The 14,862-nt window shown below is 36.5% G+C and overlaps 1 protein-coding gene across 1 annotated transcript; it reads right to left on the reverse strand.

Annotated features, from left to right (window-relative positions):
* Positions 1-6,287: 6,287 nt before the first annotated feature.
* Positions 6,288-7,226, reverse strand: LOC138438291 (olfactory receptor 6C74). Its single transcript, XM_069586463.1, has one exon. It carries the CDS (start codon positions 7,224-7,226, stop codon positions 6,288-6,290), a length of 939 nt encoding a protein of 312 aa, XP_069442564.1.
* Between the last annotated feature and the right edge of the window lie 7,636 nt (positions 7,227-14,862).

Raw genomic sequence — 14,862 nt, forward strand, 5'->3', positions numbered from 1 at the left:
TTCAGAAGAGTCAGCACTGACCCAGAGGGATGGTACAGGGGAGGAGGGAGGGGGGGTTCAGGATGGGGAACACGTGTATACTTATGGCGGATTCATGTTGATATATGACAAAACCAATACAATATTGTAAAGTAATTAACATTCAATTAAAATAAATAAATTTATATTAAAAAAAGAAAGTTAAAAAAAGTCAGCCCAATGCTCAGTCTTCACACAAGAGATACAAACCCAAGTGTGCATGAGGTTTCTTAGAAAATGTTTACAATGTTGCTGCAAGAGGCACCCAGATTAAAATCTTATTTTACCAGCATAGCCTTCCACCTGGCTGGTAAGGCTTCAGGGTTCCCATTCTGTAACTTGGTTTTGGATGGAATGTTTTAATTCAGTCTGTTCTATTTGATTTAATCCAATTTAATCCTAAATCAATCCAATCTGTTCATGCCACCCAACATGTGGTATTTTTCACCCTTACTCACTGGCTGAGAGTAGAGGTGGGAAAAGCATCAAGGAGTATTTTGCCTTACGATGGGGGGGTTGCTGCTAGTGACCTCCCCTATTGTGTCTTTTATCTTGATAACCTTTCTGAGTGAGGATTGAAGAACCAACTTTCATGTCAACTTAAGTTGCTTGCAACAGTTCAAGAGATCTGCAATGGAGTGTTTTTCTTCTGGAGGGAGGCTCCAGGGATAGTTCTTACTGACAAAGATCATAAATGTGTGTCCCAATTCATGCTTGCTAAGGTCTAAGGTATTCAAAAGCAGAGACATTACTTTGCCAACAAAGGTCCGTCTAGTCAAGGCTACGGTTTTTCCAGTAGTCATGTATGGATGCGAGAGTTGGACTGTGAAGAAAGCTGAGCGCTGAAGAATTGATGCTTTTGAAGTGTTGTATTGGAAAAGACTCCTGAGAATCCCTTGAATGGCAAGGAGATCCAACAAGTCCATTCTAAAGGAGATCAGTCCTGGGTGTTCTTTGGAAGGACTGATGCTAAAGCTGAAACTCCAATACTTTGGCCACCTCATGCGAACAGTTGACTCATTGGAACAGACTCTGATGCTTGGAGGAATAGGGGTAGGAGGAGAAAGGGACGACAGAGGATGAAATGGCTGAATGGCATCACTGACTCGATGGATGTGAGTTTGGGTGAACTCCAGGAGTTGGTGATGGACAGGGAAGCCTAGCGTGCTGCGATTCATGGGGTCGCAAAGAATTAGACACAACTGCGTGACTGAACTGAACTTAACTGAAGGTATTTTCTCACTAAATGCTAGGTTATTCTGTCCCTGCAATTCCAGAAAAAGTGGTGCCCCTTTTCAGTTAGTATAGTTTCATCAGTGTTTCCAACATCACTTACTCACAGTCAGTCTTTTTTTAGAAGGGTCAAGTGACTGAATGACAAGCCCCTTTTAATGAAACAACCAGAATTGGAAAAGCTCAGTTTTCATTCCAATCCCAAAGAAAGGCAATGCCAAAGAATGCTCAAACTACCACAAAATTGCACTGATCTCACACATTAGTAAATTAATGCTCAAAATTCTCCAAGCTAGGCTTCAGCAATACATGAACTGTGAAATTCCAGATATTTAAGCTGGATTTAGAAAAGGTAGAGGAACTAGAGATCAAATTGCAAACATCCACTGGATCATCAAAAAAGAAATAGTGTTCCAGAAAAGCATCTACTTCTGCTTTATTGACTATGCCAAAGCCTTTGATTGTGTGGATCACAACAAACTGTGGAAAATTCTGAGAGAGATGGGAATACCAGACCACTTAACCTGCCTCTTGAGAAATCTGATGGAGGTCAGGAAGCATAGGCAGAACTGGACATGCAACAGACCAGTTCCAAATAGGGAAAGAAGCATGTCAAGGCTGTATATTGTCACCCTGCTTATTTAACTTACATGCAGAGTACATCATGAAAAAACCTGGGCTGGATGAAGCACAAGCTGGATTCAAGACTGTGGGAAAAATATCAATAGCCTCAGATATGCAGATGACACCACCCTAATGGCAGAAAGTGAAGAACTAAAGAGCCTCTTGATGAAAGTGAAACAGGAGAGTGAAAAAACTGGCTTAAAACTCAACATTCAAAAAACTAAGATCATGGCATCTGGTCCCATCACTTCATGGTAAATAGATGGGGAAATAGTAGAAACAGTGTCAGACTTCATTTTGGGGGGCTCCAAAATCACTGCAGATGGTGACTGCAGTCATGAAATTAAAAGACACTTGCTCCTTGGAAGTTATGACCAACCTAGACAGCATATTAAAAAGCAGAGACATTACTTTGCCAACAAAGTCTGTCAAGTCAAAGTTATGGTTTTTCCAGTAGTCATGTATGGATGTGAGAGTTGGACTATAAAGAAGGCTGAGCACTGAAGAATTGATGCTTTTGAACTGTGGTGTTGGAGAAGACTCTTGAGAGTCCCTTTGACTACACGGAGATCCAACCAGTTCATCCTAAAGGAGATCAGTCCTGAATATTCATTGGAAAGACAGATACTGAAACTGAAACTCCAATACTTTGGCCATCTGATCTGAAGAACTGACTCATTTGAAAGATCGTGACGCTGGGAAAGACTGAAGGCAGGAGAAGAAGGGGACGACAGAGGGTGAGATGATTGGATGGCATTACTGACTCAATGGACGTGAGATTGAGTGAACTCCGGGAGTTGGTGATGGACAGGGAGGCCCGACGTGCTGTAGTCCATGGGGTTGCAAACAGTCAGACATGACTGAGCAACTGAATTGAACTGAACTGGACCAGAATTAAGTGCAAATCCGTAAGGTCCTCCCTTGTGATGATGGTGTGCCAACCAGATTGATTAGGGGATGTAGTTAGGGGAAAGTAAAATGTCATTCCCAAGAATAATCTAGATGGAATCTTGGGTTTTCCAAGTAGATGTGTATATCTCTCTATCCCCAAACCCCTTATTCTGATCACTACCAGGAAGAAATGAAAGGAGGTAACTCCTTTCTGGAAAGAGTTGGATTCAGTGACTACATCCTTAAACTAGGTCCCAGGGATCAGGAAGAGATGAGAGAGATGAAATCTGACTTTTGCTCATCAGTTTGCCCAATAAATGTGGTCAAATTGCAGTTTCTCCAAAGAGCTGAACACTTGCCACAGATTAGTATCTAGAACCAAAATAGTGTAGATGCAACCAACTGATCCCTAACTTGAAATATTGGCAAAAATATGTGGAAATGCTGAATAGACATTTTTTTAAAGGCATGCAGATGGACAACTGACACATGAAAAGATAACTCAAAATTGTAATCACTGGAGAAATGCAAACTAACACTGCAATGAGATATCAATTCACACATTTGAGAGTGACTATTATAAAAAAGACAACAAATAACAAGTGATATGGAAAAAGAACAATTGTGACTTATTAGTGGGAATGTAAATGATGTAGCCACTATGGGAAATACTATAAAGTTCACAAAGAAATTAAAAATGGAACTACTATATGATCTAGAAATTCCACTTCTTGGCATTTATCTGAAGAAAATTAACTCATTCAAAAAGATATAAGGAACCCCATGTTTACTACAGCATACTTTACCACCACCAAGTTATGACCATCATGGATGAATGGATATTCAAAACTTAATGAAGAGATGGTCATTTCTCCATTGTACCTTCTTCCTTCCTTTGTGCATGCATGCCTACAGTCTAAGTCACTTCAGTCACATCCAACTCTTTGTGACTCCATGGGCTGTAGTCCACCAGGCTCCTCTGCCCATGGAATTCTCCAGGCAAGAATACTGGAGTGGGTTGTCATGCCCTCCTCCAAGGGAACTTCCCAACCCCAGGATAGAATCCGCATCTTTTATGTCTCCTGCACTGGCAAGCAAGTCTTTTACCACCAGTGTTATCTGAGAAGCCCTCTTCCTTCCTTTGTTGTAAACTAATTGCCCATAGATGAGTTAGTGTATTTCTGGGCTCTTTATTCTGTTCCATTGATCTATGTGTCTGTTTTTGCGTCCATAGCACATTGTTTTCATTACTGTGGCTTTGAAGTATAGTCTGAAATATGGAAGAGTTATACTTCCAGCTTTGATCTCTTTCTCAGGATCATTTTGCAATTATGGGTCTGTTTTGGGTCCATATAAACATTAAGAGTATTTATCTTAGTTCTGTGAAAAATATGGATATTTTGATTTTGTCATTCAATTGCTCAGTCATGTTCAACTCTTCATGACCCCATGGATTGCAACATGCCAGGTTTCCTTGTCCTTCACTATCTCCTGGAGTTTGCTCAAACTCATGTCCATTGAGTTGATGATGCCATCCAACCAACTCATCCTCTGCCACCCCTTTCTCCCCGTGCCCTCAATCTTTCCCAGCATCAGGGTCTTTTCCAATGCTTGGCATCAAGTGGCCAAAGTATTGGAACTTTAGCTTCAGCATCAGTCCTTCCAAAGAATATTCAAGGTTGACTTCCTTTAAGATTGACTGGTTTAATCTTGCTGTCAAAGGGACTCTCAAGAGTCTTCTCCACTACACAGTTTGAAAACATCAGTTCTTTAGTGCTCAGCATTCTTTATGGTCCAACTCCCACATCTGTACATGCTACTGGTAAAACCATAGCTTTGACTATATGCACCTTTGTCAGCAAAGTGATGTCTCTGCTTTTTAATACGCTGTCTGGGTTTTCATAGCTTTTCTTCCAAGGAACAAGCGTCTTTTAATTTCATGGCTGCAGTCATCATTCTCAATGATTTTGGAGCCCAAGAAAATAAAGTCTCACTGTTTCCATTGTTTCCCCCATCTATTTGCCATGAAGTGATTGGACCCAATGACTTTATATTAGTGTTTTGAATGGTGAGTTTTAAGCCAGCTTTTTCACTCTCTTCTTTTACCTTCATCAAGAGGCTCTTTAGTTCTTCTTCACTTTCTGCCATAAGAATGATGTTATCTGCATATCTGAGGTTATTGATATTTCTCCTGGCAATCTTGATTTCAGCTCGTGCTTCATTCAGCCCATCATTCTCATGATGAACTCTGCATATTAGTTAAATAAGAAGGGTGACAATATACAGCCTTGATGTACTCCTTTCCCAATTTTGAACCAGTTGTTTTCTCCACGCCCAGTTCTAACTATTGCTTCTTGACCTGCGTACAGGTTTCTCAGGAGGCAGGTAAGGTGGCCTGCTATTCCCATCTCTTTTCAGAATTTTCCACAGTTTGTTGTGATCCACACAGTCAAAGGCTTTAGCATATTCAATGAAGCAGATGTCTTTCTGAAATTCCATTGCTTTTTCTACGATCCAATGGCTGTTGGCAATTTGATCCCTGGTTCCTCTGCCTTTTCTAAATCCAGCCTGTACATATGTAACTTCTCAGTTCACATACTGTTAAAACCTAGCTTGAAGGGTTTTGAGCATTACATGCTAGGATGTGAAATGAGTGCGGTTGTGTAGTAATTTAAACACTCTTTGGCATTGCCCTTGTTTGGGACTGGAATGAAAATTGATCTATTTTAATAGGGAATCATTGAACCTGGGTACTGTGGTCACTTTCACGGTATTAATTATTCTAATCCAGCGAGTTATTTAAGCTTTAAATAGGCTAAAGATTGTTACTCATAAGTGAGTATGATAATGCCTGTCTTATGCTGTTTTCAAGATGCAGGCTAGTACATTTCATAAACCTGGCCATTGTAAGCAATTAGTTAATGTTAGCAATAATTTATCTGGTTATTGCAAGGCAGGAATGCCTTAACATCTCTAGAGTTTCTTCAATCTGTTTCTAAAAATATACCAGAAGTCCAAGCCTGGTTGAAAATTTGAAACCATCAATGTGTGTAGTTTAAGAAACGCATTAAATTGGTTTGTTCCAAATTTCTATTCAGAATTCAAACTTGGAATCCACTACAGAAAAGCTGATTAGGTGATCAAATCTAGGTGGGGTACTAAACTCTGCATAGAATATACACCGAACTGAATCTCTAAATTTCTGAATGGTGGAAAGGAACAAGGAAAATTGAAGTCCCACTTTGTCTTCCTCTGAGGCAATTTTTAAAGGAAATCAACAGAGTCACCAAATCAAAAGGCAAATGAATATGATCACATATAAGAGATGTATATGTGATCTTAGCATGAGGAGAAAATAGAAGTGAAAGTTAGACTGGGATTTTTAGGCAAGTCACAATGAACATTGTAAGTCATGTAAGATAGTAATATTATGTAGAACACAAACATAGAAGAGATGTACAACACACTTCACACTTCTTGATTTATTTTACTTAAAAACTCAAGAATGTCACTAATGTTGTTCACTTCATTGAGAAAGCCTCAATATTTTTGATCATGAGCTTAAAAGCATATTTCACTTGTCTGTTTCTCAGTGTATAAATAAAAGGATTCAACATGGGGGCAACAGAAGTACTGAGCAGAGCTATCCCTTTATTTAAAGACACTCTTTGCTTGGCAGAGGGTTTCACATACATGAAGATGCAACTTCCATAAGAAATGGACACAACCACCATGTGAGAAGAACATGTAGAAAAGGCTTTCCTCCTCTTTTGAGAAGAAGGTATCTTCAGAATAGTCCTAATGATGTTTGTGTAGGAGAGAATCACTAACACCAGAGTAACCAGGAGAGTTAGAATGGCTGAGAGAAGCATCATTATTTCTACTTTATCTGTGTCTGTGCAAGAGAGTTGTAATATAGGAGATACATCACAGAAGAAATGATCTACAATGTTGGCTGCACAGAAATCAAGCTGGAGACCCACGAGGAGTGGTGGAAAAATTATTATGAAACCAGCCAACCATGATGCAAAGACCAGTAAGTTGCACACTCTGTCACTCATGATGGTCATGTAATGCAGGGGTTTGCAGATGGCCACGTAGCGGTCATAGGACATGGCAGCCAGAAGAAAAAATTCGGTTGCACCCAAGAGAATAGTAAAAAACAGCTGTGCTGCACAATTGTTGTAAGAAATGGTCTTATCACCTGTTGCCATACTGACAAGAAATTTGGGGATGCAGACAGTTGTGAATGAGATTTCTAAAAATGAGAAATTTCGAAGAAAGAAATACATGGGTGTCTTGAGGTGTGAATATAGCAGGGTAAGGGTGATGATGATTAGATTTCCAGTGACGCTCAATAAGTAAGTGAAAAAAAGGAGAAGAAAAATAACCACCTGTAATTGTGGATCATTGCTTAGTCCAAGAAGAATAAAGGTTGTTACTGTTGTGTGGTTTCTCATCGCTGACTTCTATTTTAAAAAAGAAGAAAGAAGAATCAAAAAGGAATAACAGCCTATAAAAATGTACTCGTATAATTTTTACTCAAAATTTCACTGAGTGCAATTTGTGAGGTTTTTTGGTTTGTTTTCTCAAGTGTCATAAATTCATGTGTTCCCAAAGGAAAACACAGTACATTGATAATCATATAAAAATAGAAACAAAGAGAAAAAAATCGTATCTTAACTTATATTTTCTGTATTTTCAAAGTTTCCAATCTATTTAGTATACATTAAATTATTTACATAACTTTCTTCTTTCTTTATTAAAAGAATAATTTATGGTTATATGGATGAAAATACAAAGTGATGGAACCATCTTTTTGGGTCACAGATTCTAAAGCTACACAGAGCCTCCAAAGATCTTCAGAAAGCCATTTACTTAAGAAAGGTTAAATGTCATTATCTTCATTTTAAAGAAAGATAATTAATTCTACTCTGCCAAACATCTCTTTTTGTGTTTATTACAGTTTAAGGTAAACTTTATAATTCTGGAAGTCAGATTTCACCTGAAGTGAAATTTTCACCTTTAAAAATTAACGTAACTTGACCTAAATATCCCTAGCTTATATAAAGTGGGAATTACTTTTACCAAACCTCTATAAGCTTCAATATTTAAATTCTCACAACCACTTTTAGTTCTGCTTTTCCCACTCTACCTGAAGATTTTAATTTACTTTCATCTTACTCACTCTGGTTGTGCTCTTTTTCCCGATATTCACTCAAGCAGATACAAAGTATATCATTCTGCATGGAGTGTGTTATATAGCACACTTTACTAAATATCTGCAGTAATGAGCAAGGTTCTAGAATAAGGAAAATAAATAAATTTAAATAAAAAATAAATAAAAGATTATCTAGACATGCCTGGTGCATCACTGCTCCATGTGTCTCCCCCTGTCACCCTGGGAGCCACTTCTTATTTATTCACCTCTAACCTCATTTCTTTCTGGTTCAATACATGACAACTTGAAATTCTGTTAACCATTTTGTTTTTTTATTTTTTCATCTTCTTCAAAATCATCCTTACATCTTACATTCATCACCACAAAATTGTATCATCAATTGTTTCTAGAGAATGAAAGTATTTTCCTTAAGAATAATATGATATCATATCTGAAACTATTTTATCCCTATTATATTTCTATATTCCAATTCTGGGCTTAATATGCAAACATCTCAAATAATTATAAATGAATACAATGCAACTAAAATTTTTGTCTTCCTTCTTTTACCTCCTTTGTTTTCTATCCTCTTCAATGGATCCTTTTTTCTAAATGTGTTTATATTCTAAGTAAAATTTATACTCAGTGAGATTTTAGAAATATAAAGTTAGTCTATTTTAAAGGTGAAATATATAGGCAAATATCAATAAATTGTGATGAGCTATATAAACTGCCAGAGTATTTTGTCAGAGGTAGATTCACAAATGTTTAGTCTATTTTATAGGGGCTTCCCTGGTGGCTCAAATGGTATAGAATCTTGCTGCAATGCAGGAGACCCAGCTTCCATGTCTGGGTCAGGAAGATCTTCTGGAGAGGAAGTGGCAACCCACTCCAGTATCCTTCCTGGGGAATCCCATATACAGAGGAGCCTGGCAGGCTACAGTCCATGGAGTCACAAAGAGTCAACACAGCTAAGCAACTAGGCACACACACTAACCTAACCTTAAATTACAACATTCTAAACAAGCATTCTAAACTACTTGACAACATTATTTTCCTCCTAATTCCTCAAATAAATTCTTGCTTGGTAAAAGTAAAATAGTCATTGTTTTTAACTACTATTACAGTCCCAGGGAGACTTCCCTGGTAGCTCAGCTGGTAAAGAATCTGCCTGCAATGCAGGAAACCTGGGTTCAATCCCTGGGTTGGGAAGATTCCCCCGGAGGAGGGCATGGCAACCCACTCCAGTATTCTTGCCTAGAGAATCCCCACGGACAGAGAAGCCTGGTGGGCTACCGACCAAGGGGTTGCAAAGAGTTGGACACTACTGAGCGACTAAGCACAGCACACAGTCCCAAGGGCTTCTGTAACTGCTTTGACAATTTACAGGTACAAGATAAGAGATCCTCTTATAATATTAAAATTAGACAGTTCTTGAAAGGCTTAAATTCTATTAAATTCAAAATGACTGCTTGATAAATACAAAAATAATTTCCCAAGTTCAGTCCAGTGTCACAATCCACATTATTTACACTGACTCTGTGTACTAAAGGAATACACATTTACAATTATCTGAGGTAAACAACATTCATTTAATAAAGAGCATTTCTGAGATTCTGTTTAATGCTGAGAAGAATATCTATTGAAAGCCAGATTCTAGGAAATGAAAGGTTCAAAGATTTCTTATTACAATAGAACAATTGATTCCTTCAGTGTAGCTTTTAAAACAGTCAATTTAATGTTTCCTTTGTGAAAGAAAAATATTTCTAACTGCATGCCATCCTATTTCAACTGATAAACAGGGATTGAATATTTCTTCCAGTTTCAGGCAATAAAGTTATTATAATTAAAATAAAAACAGACTTTTTTCCCAAACCTTAATGTCTTTAGTAGCAATTTCATTCTTGACTTTCTTCTTTTGACATGAGTTCCCGGATAGAGGCAATTTCTAATGCTGCCTATCCATGTTTTCATATTTTGCTTTAACTTGCACTTTTATTTTGCATTCTTATCCAAACAACGTTAGCTTCAGTAATACACACTCAAATGTGTAAATTCAAGGATTCTGTCACAGTACGAAATTGTTTCATTTCTTCTCATTTTTTTAAGATAGGAAATATTCTCCAATTTATGTTTTCTTTAACTTGGAGCATATTTTTCAAGATTAGAGCAAAACAAATAGCTTTTTCTTGTTTTAAGCAGTTAAGAAAAAATGAATATAAGGAGAAGATTTCAGGCTCCTTTTTATTTTGAAATGGTTCTGTCTTACATGGAAAGCCCAGTTGTTTATTTTGTAGGTTTAAGATGATAGGTATCATCTTTTTTTAAGCAGTATGTCATGTGTCTCAAGAGGATTAACTGATTTAAAATATTTTTTTAAAGGAGTTTTCCCTGGAGAACACTGCACAAGATGTTAAGACTATATGAAAAATGACTGAATGGAGGAATTATAATCCATAAGCTCCATATAGAACAAGACAAAAACACTTTTTTTTTCTTTGTAAGGCAGCTGTAAGCTGTAAGAGGGCTTCCCTGGTGGCTAAGATGGTAAAGAATCTACTTGCAATGTGGAAGACAAGGGTTCAGTCCCTGGATTGGGAAGATCTCCTGGAGAAGGGAATGGCAATCCACTCCAGTATTCTTGCCTGGAGAATCCCATGGACAGAAGAGCCTGGTGGGCTACAGCCCATGGGGTTACAGAGTTTGACACGACTGAGGGACTACACTTTCACTTTTCATTTTCATAAGATGCAAACCATAGGAATTTTTTAAAAAATACTGTTACCCTACATGTCCATGACAAATATACATTAAAAAAAAAAAAGAAGAAGAAGAAAAGAAAAATGAAAGGCACCTATCTATTTTCAGTCCAGCAGGAAACATTCTGTAATTAGAAGACTGTCTGCTACAGCTGCCAACATTCTAATCCAATAAACCATTACCTTCCACCTAGTCTTAATAGTAGCCTGTAGGAGATGTCTAAATAATCTTTGCTTCCTTCCCTCATTCAATCCATTTTCTACAGAAAAGATAAAAATATGTTCTCTAAAATTTAATTCATATTATCCCACATCTTTGCTAAAATTATGTCCTGAAACCTAATTGAATGGCAAGGTACCAGGGACCAGCAAAGAATCCTTGGTATAACTCCTCACTTCCTTCCTGTCCTATCTTCATGTTCTTCCACTCTTTTCTTTTTATATTTCATTCTCGAGCTCTTTGTCACCTCTCTCCCTATCTCTGCTCTCACTCCATCACCAAACTCCAGACTTCAGATTATTTGGGGTTGGCCAAAAAGTTCATTCAAATTTTTCCTTAACATTTTCATGGAAAAGCCTGAATTAACTTTTTGGCCAACCCAATATATCTCCATAAAAAAGTCAATTTGCGAGGTGACCATTTGTGAGGAGACATTTCTTTTCTCATGGATTTTATGTATAGACTTTTATTGTTTATAATTCTATCAATATTTATTTCTACATATTATTTCTTCACTTTTTAAATCTGGTTCTCCTACGAAATTTCAGTTGCATCATAGTAGAACCTTGTCTATTATCTTTGTCATCCATATAATTTTAGGATCTGGAATAACCGTGGTACTAAGTAGTAACTGAATAAATATATGTGATGAATTAAAAATGGAATTACCTTGATAGAAGAGCTGATGAAGTTTATTCTAAAATTTTGATGAAGATAGAACAGAACGGGAAATAAGGCAAATTCACTAAATATGACCAAGCATAGCAACAGGAAGTCTGGGCAGTAAGAATGGGGAGAATTTAGAGAAGATGGCACAAGGAATTCTACTCAATACCCTGTAATGACCTATGCTTCAAAAAAAAAAAAAAAAGTTCAAATGTTACAACCAAGTGTTTGCATGCTGCAACAAAAATCAAAGATCCCACGTGCCATAACTAAGACTTGGTACAGCCAAATAAATAAATACAAATTTTAAAATATTTAAAAAGTGATTTAATTATTGCTATTTTTTCTTTTTTTTAATATAAATTTATTTCTTTTAATTGGAGGTTAATTGCTTTACAATATTGTATTGATTTTGCCATTTTTTCAACCTGAAGTACTACTTTAATAAAATTGCTTTTTAAAAAAAATTAAAGATAAACATTTGCAAAGTTCAAAAAGTGAAAAATTCTGGAACTCTGCCAATGAAAATTAGTAGCCTCCTGCTTCATCCCTCACCTATCATTTAGTCTTATTCTCTGGAGACTTCCAGTGTTAGTTTTTGTCCCCTTTGATATTTATTACTATTTCTTAAATGACATTTTCAGTTCAGGCTATTGGATTTCTAGTACGAAAAATTAGTTATTTATTTTCTTGTATCCTTTACTCCTCCCCTGGGTTGGGAACATGCCCTGGAGAAGGAAATGGAAACTCACTCCAGTATTCTTGTTGGCTTCCCCAATGGCTCAGTGGTATATAATCTACTTGCAATGCAGCAGACAGAGGAGACTTCCCAGTATTCTTGCCTGGGTAATCCCATGGACAGAGGAGCATGGCGGGCTACAGCCCATGGGGTTGCAAAGAGTCTGAGAAAACTTAGAGATTAAATCACCACCACAAAAATAATTTCTATTGATATTTCTCATTTTTATTATATTTTTCATAATTTTATAATGATAATCAGTTTTATCTTAATTTACACTATTTTGACAATGAAATTATTTTTCAAGCTGAGCAACATCTTTGTCTACATGGTTTTTGTCTATTTAACAATATTTTGTATCCACAGGGATCAATTTCCATTAAAATAATTGCATAAGTATTTACATATTTTTCAGTATTCCCAACTCAGGCTAGAATCCAGAAGTGCAGCTATATCCTCAAAAATAACAAACACATTAGGCAAGCTTGCATCTTCATTTTATCTTTCCTCAGCATCATCTGTTCTGGAACACTTTTTGCTCCCAGCCATGTCAGTATGGATTTTTTCTAGGTTCGAAGTACAACTCTTGTATTGAAATGCCTGTTTCCCATATACATGAAGAGTACTTTTACCTTTCTCCTCCTTTCAAGTGTAGTTACATGTTTGGGGGATATTTGAACTTCCTAATATTGGAGTGCCATTCTTTAAGGCAGCAATAGCAAAATTATGAGAGCAAAATTTATAAATATGGAATTAGAAACATACATGAATGTTATTTAGAATAAGGAAAATCACAGCAAGCCACACATTAATTAAGCTATTAAAATCATAAAATGCAGAAGTGAGAATAAGGTCTGTTCTACTTTAGTTGAACTTAGTAAACAAGGTCCCACACAGTGAACACAGGGTTGCCACCATCAGAACCAATACAAACCCAGCGAGGGGGCTGGACAAGGGAAAATAAGAATGCTGCAAACCTCTCCTTTGGTTTTCAGTTTATTTTTCTTTATTCAGCACTTGCTTGGTTGTTATAAACATTTGCTTGTGTCTAGAGTTCCAGAATAATTGATTCTGAAATTTTGGCTCGATATGTCTGTATTTCTGTGATGTTACATCCAGTAGAAAAATCTGAATGAAATGTTTGGCCAAGCTAATACTGCAGGAAAAACTGGATACTCAAATACCATCAAAGTATTTATGATCTGTGTTCAAACTATCAAAAGATTAATTTAGTAATCCAGTTCCCAGGAGCCAAGTACAAGCTGATAGCACATTTTGCTGTGCATAATGATCAGGCAATGAAACAGTCTGAACCACAACAGAGTAGTCATAGGACATAAGAATATAAAATTTGGAAGGTCCCCAAAAGTGGGAAAAATTAATTAGCTACACTCTAGGAAATTGTTTAGTCTTTCATCACAGTAGTTATAAAAATTTTAGGAATATATATTTCAAAAAGAGAAATTTTAGATGAAAAATTACATTAAAAATTTTGGGATGACCCAGAGGGATGGTACGGGGAGAGAGGTGGGAGGGGGGTTCAAGATGGGGAACACATGTACACCCATGGCGGATTCATGTTGATGTATGGCAAAACCAATACAATATTGTAAAGTAATTAGCCTACAATTAAAATAAATAAATTTAAATTTAAAAAATAAATAAATAAAATAAAATAGGTTATTTTTGAAAAAAAAAATTAGGTAGGGATTCAACATTGTAAAGAGGATAAATTCTTGATTTATCTCAAGAATTTACTCTCAACCACCTATTTGTGAAACAGAAACAGGAAAATAACAATTTTCAGTAAAGTTTTAGCTATCAGTCCAAGTCAAATGAACTCTATTTCAATTATTGATTCTTATTTCCCTTTTGTGAATCTTAACAAAACTACACAATAGATGATTAAAGTGGCAATAGAAGTGGGTTTTTTTTGTTTTTTTGTTTTTTTTTTTTTAGTTTCACAACCAAAGAAAGGCCTATTTGCAGAATATTAACCATGAGGAAGTATTTATCCCTGCGTAAAATGTCACATAATAGCTGAAGTCATATAACAGACAGACCTAGAGGTCGCTATATTCTAACAGATATTCCCCTCTTTAAGAACTTGTATAGCTCTAGTTGCCAATACATAAATTACCTTATTGTTTACAATTTGATTCCTTACTTTATAAATATTCTAAAGAGTTATTTTAAAGAACATGTTAGTCACTTGTAGTGATATCTAAGAAAAAATTACTGAAGTTCATTTGAAATATTAAAGTCAACTATAATCTATGGTCCAAAGGGCTCCTCTCAATAATAGACTTCTAAGTCCATGTTATTTCTACACATGGACTACATGTTATTTCTACAGATATTTCTACACAATTTTATTTATACTTTTTATGGGCTTCCCTGGTGGCTCAGTTGGTAAAGAATTCGCCTGCAATGCGGGAAACCTGGGTTCAATCCCTGAGTTGGGAAGATCTCCTGGAGAAGGGAACAGCTACTCATTCCAGTATTCCAGCCTGGAGAATTCCATGGACTGCATAGTCCATGGGGTTGCAAA

Source organism: Ovis canadensis, chromosome 3, assembly GCF_042477335.2.
Source record: "Ovis canadensis isolate MfBH-ARS-UI-01 breed Bighorn chromosome 3, ARS-UI_OviCan_v2, whole genome shotgun sequence".
In the NCBI taxonomy this organism is placed as follows: domain Eukaryota; kingdom Metazoa; phylum Chordata; class Mammalia; order Artiodactyla; family Bovidae; genus Ovis; species Ovis canadensis.

Bases quoted from the DNA above. Each gene is read 5' to 3' on its own strand.
- LOC138438291 (XM_069586463.1), bottom strand. From the start codon at position 7,226: ATGAGAAACCACACAACAGTAACAACCTTTATTCTTCTTGGACTAAGC.